This window comes from Plodia interpunctella, chromosome 12 (assembly GCF_027563975.2).
Source record: "Plodia interpunctella isolate USDA-ARS_2022_Savannah chromosome 12, ilPloInte3.2, whole genome shotgun sequence".
NCBI classification, from domain to species: Eukaryota; Metazoa; Arthropoda; class Insecta; order Lepidoptera; family Pyralidae; genus Plodia; species Plodia interpunctella.
Genome location: NC_071305.1, coordinates 7,098,055 through 7,102,009, shown reverse-complemented (window position 1 = coordinate 7,102,009; position 3,955 = coordinate 7,098,055). Strand labels below are relative to the sequence as shown.

At 50.8% G+C, this 3,955-nt stretch overlaps 1 protein-coding gene across 1 annotated transcript; it reads right to left on the bottom strand.

Moving 5' to 3' along the window:
• Nucleotides 1-280: 280 nt before the first annotated feature.
• On the bottom strand, nt 281-2,299 carry LOC128674479 (uncharacterized). The gene has a single exon (XM_053753002.1). The coding sequence runs from the start codon at nt 2,297-2,299 to the stop codon at nt 281-283; it is 2,019 nt and encodes a 672-aa protein (XP_053608977.1).
• Nucleotides 2,300-3,955: the final 1,656 nt, after the last annotated feature.

Genomic DNA, 3,955 nt, shown 5'->3' with positions numbered 1-3,955 from the left:
GCAACTATGGCAAACTCCCCCCATTTTGCCGCCGCGTATCCCGATCCACTATCGATTCTCGAGAGGGGTGGGCGATCCCCAGTTCGGGGAGAGGTAATTGCCACCAGCCCGTCCGTGTCTCCGATCCAAGTAGGAAGGGGGGGGACGCAATACGGTTCCACCACGACGGCAGCACCAATGGCCCACTCCGCCACGTGCTGGACTAGGAGGTCCTGTGCACGGGCGCAGTGGTTAATATTGGCCTGCAGCACCTCTGCCTGTTGCAGAGGGCCGCCTGGCATTAGTGCTCCATCGTGGTGCCCTCAGGGGTTCCCTTGTTTGAGGGGGCCAGTTTGCCCCGTGTGCGCGGGGGATTGCACGAGGGGCCGCCCATTATGTGTTTGGCGGCCATCTTGTGCGCGTAGCACACCGCGCACCAGGGTTCGCTGGCCCCGCACTCTGAGGAAATGTGTCCTGTTTTGCCACAGCGATGGCACAGTTCCGACCTGTCCACCGGGGACGGACAGAGGGCTCTAGTGTGGCCTATGCCCATGCACCGGAAACACCGCATGGGCAAGGCCTCCAGCCCCCTGACCTTGGCGGCCGTCCAACCGACGAGGAGACGCCCCTCGTTTATGAGGGCGTTAGCAGCCGCCACAGGGCAGGTGATTATCGCAGACGCCGTCATGTCCGGCGCCATGCGGATATTTCCCACCCTGACCTGTCCCGGTAGACATTTTCCCGCCCTCGCTGTGGCCTCTATTAGGGCCTCCGGCGTTATTCCCTCATTAAGGCCAGAGACCCTAATTTGTGCCGCTTTAATCGGCCTCGTCACCTCCGCCTCGCTACCAATGATCTCCCGGAGCTTCTCTGCGAGGCTGTCCGCCGCAGCCCCGCTATTAGCTCCGGGTATTTCGATGATTCGGGCCCCCGTTGCCGTGCCACGAACAGCCGCCACATGATCCACCCCAATTGACGACAGGTCAATAGTGGTGGCCCTCGATATCACCGTGCGGTAATCCAGTTTGGATTCCGGCTTGAGGGTCACCACCACCGCCGAAGTCTTGGGTGGGGTGAACTTAACCTTTTTAGGCGGCTGTGCGCTCGCCTTGGGGGCCTTCACTGGGGTAGGCTCAGGCTGGGCGGAAGGGGAGGGTTTGTTCCCCTTCTTTTTACCTTTTCTGACTACTTCAGCCCACCCCTGTTCGCCTTCCTGAGGCGGAGGTACAACGGCAGGTAATTCGGCCGGTGCCTGGGCCTGTACCGTCCCTTGTTTGGGCTGCTTTTTAGCCGGGGCGGCTTTGGGTGCAGGCCCAGGTCGTGCTGGGGGCATGAGGGTAGCCCCCGCAACTGCACCGGCGTAGCTTCGCCCCGTTCCTGGGGCCGGCAATTCGGCCTCCTTCTTCTTGTCAGCCGCCAGAGGCGGCCGAACAATCGGCTCAGGAGCCAAGAAGCCCCTTTTCTCCGCCTCCTTGAGGCGGTCATTCACCATGCCCCCCAGCTTGAGGAACATGTTCCTTTCAAAGGACTCCCTCCATTCTGAAAGGAGACCCTTGATGTCCTCAAGGGAGGGGGCACCTGCCGCTGGTTGGGCCTCAGTAGGCGCCGAGGATGCGCGCTCAGCAAAGGCCGTGCGCAGGGCCTTGGTTTCCTGCTGGAGGAGCGAAAGCTGCTCCCGCATCCTCTTGTTGTCCGCTCTTAGGATGCGGACAGCCTCCGACTCCTCGCATTGGGCCTCTATTTTTCCGGCCGCCACAATAATATCATGGCAGGCCTCATTCATGGCCCGCCATGCCGTTCCCTTCAAGTTGCCGGACTTCCCGGCCTCCGCCAACACTCTCTGGGCAGCCGCCCTCACTACCTCGAGGTGTTCATCCACCAGGCACCTCTTACTGGTCTGCTCCATGCCCTTCAAATAGCTGCTGGTGCCAGCTCTCTCCAGCTCTCGCTCAAACTGGGCATAGTCCGCCGAAAGATCGCGGAGCCTTTCCCTAGCCTCGGCCGTTCCAGCATAAGAGCCCCGACGAGCAGCCCGGCCTCTCGTGACGGAGGAAAGCTTGTTGGAGGCCCTTTCAGCCTCCTCGACATCCTCCGAAGCTTTCCTCTTAGGGGCTTGACCCCGCTTCCCGCCTAACTCAACTTCCGGGAGCCAGACTGACCCGTCCGAATCTCCGTCGGAAAAGTAGAGAGACTCCGATCGGCTAACCGTCTTCTCTCCCTCTTCCACATTCATCACCTCCTCTTTATCCCCCCCGGTTGATCTCTTCCCCCTTGGGGTCAGAGATCTTCCCCTCGAAGCTTTGGCCACGTTCCTACCCATGTTGGGCCAGAAGTGACCAAGTCAGAATAATTAGCCCCAAATGGGGCAAAAACAAGGCAAAATCCACAGACAGGGGGCAGCAATTGGCCCCTGCCTGGTTACAAAAAGCTGAGCTACCCCGCACCAGCGGTCTGGTAGCTGTGGTCAGAAGCACAACCTTGCTTTTTGTATAAAAGGATAGGATCTTGCCAGTGCCCCAACTCCACAAGGAGCCAAGACACTGAACCCGTCAAAATCAAAAGTTAGTAACCAAAAGAAAGACTCTTGGTATCAAAAATCTTCAAGACACCGCGAATTGCACTCAGCACCACGTCAGTACACTTAGCACACCTCAGTACACTTAGCACACCTCAGTACACTTAGCACACCTCAGTACACTTAGCACACCTCAGTACACTTAGCACACCTCAGTACACTTAGCACACCTCAGTACACTTAGCACACCTCAGTACACTTAGCACACCTCAGTACACTTAGCACACCTCAGTACACTTAGCACACCTCAGTACACTTAGCACACCTCAGTACACTTAGCACACCTCAGTACACTTAGCACACCTCAGTACACTTAGCACACCTCAGTACACTTAGCACACCTCAGTACACTTAGCACACCTCAGTACACTTAGCACACCTCAGTACACTTAGCACACCTCAGTACACTTAGCACACCTCAGTACACTTAGCACACCTCAGTACACTTAGCACACCTCAGTACACTTAGCACACCTCAGTCTACACTTAGCACACCTCAGTACACTTAGCACACCTCAGTTACACTTAGCACACCTCAGTTACACTTAGCACACCTCAGTTACACTTAGCACACCTCAGTATGAATATAAGTACCTGCAGTAAGCGAGAAATTATTGACATACATTCCGATCAGCATTTCGGCATGCTCCCTCGTTAGCGCCTGATTATGAGAGGCGTCAATTAAAACTGAATTCGTCGCGAGCCTGAAGGACTATGGAATTCTCTAGAATCTACCTGAAATTTACTATATTTACTAGCTTATCACGTACTAAATATATATTGCATTTATTATGAATTTCACTGCTATCCACATCTTTATTTTGATTTAAACATAACAGTAATATAATAAATAGATAAATTAGAATAAATTGATATGTACATAATATAATAAATTGCTACGAGTATCTATAAAAATCCTTTGTACACGATTAAGGCAGTACTAAATGAGCTGTTTCGTCTCAACTCAAAAAATTGTTCGCTTTACAAAATAACTCTCTTTTTTATTTTTAAATCGTATCCTTTACTAACATATAAATTATAACTAATAATAAATGTAGTTCATAATCATCATACTGTAGTACATGGTGTCGAGTCACGAAATTACAGCAGCTGTTGACCAGTTAATATAAAATAAAATAATTTAGATTATTTCACGAAAGACAAGATTTTTATGTATACGTTTTTCATACCAGAAGACATCAGATCTATCAGAATGTATATAAATAATTTGAAGCCATTTTCTTCTACTACATATTTTTTTTATTTTTTTATTTTTTTTTTTTTTTTTTTTTTTTTTTTTTTTTTTTTTTTTTTTTTTTTTTTTTTTTTTTTTTTTTTTTTTTTATTTTTTTTTTTTTTTTTTTTTTACAATCCCAAGCATTATTCTTACATCTAAGCTTG

What these genes read in the sequence shown, in the direction of transcription:
- LOC128674479 (XM_053753002.1), bottom strand. Translation starts at nt 2,299, where the DNA reads ATGGGTAGGAACGTGGCCAAAGCTTCGAGGGGAAGATCTCTGACCCCA.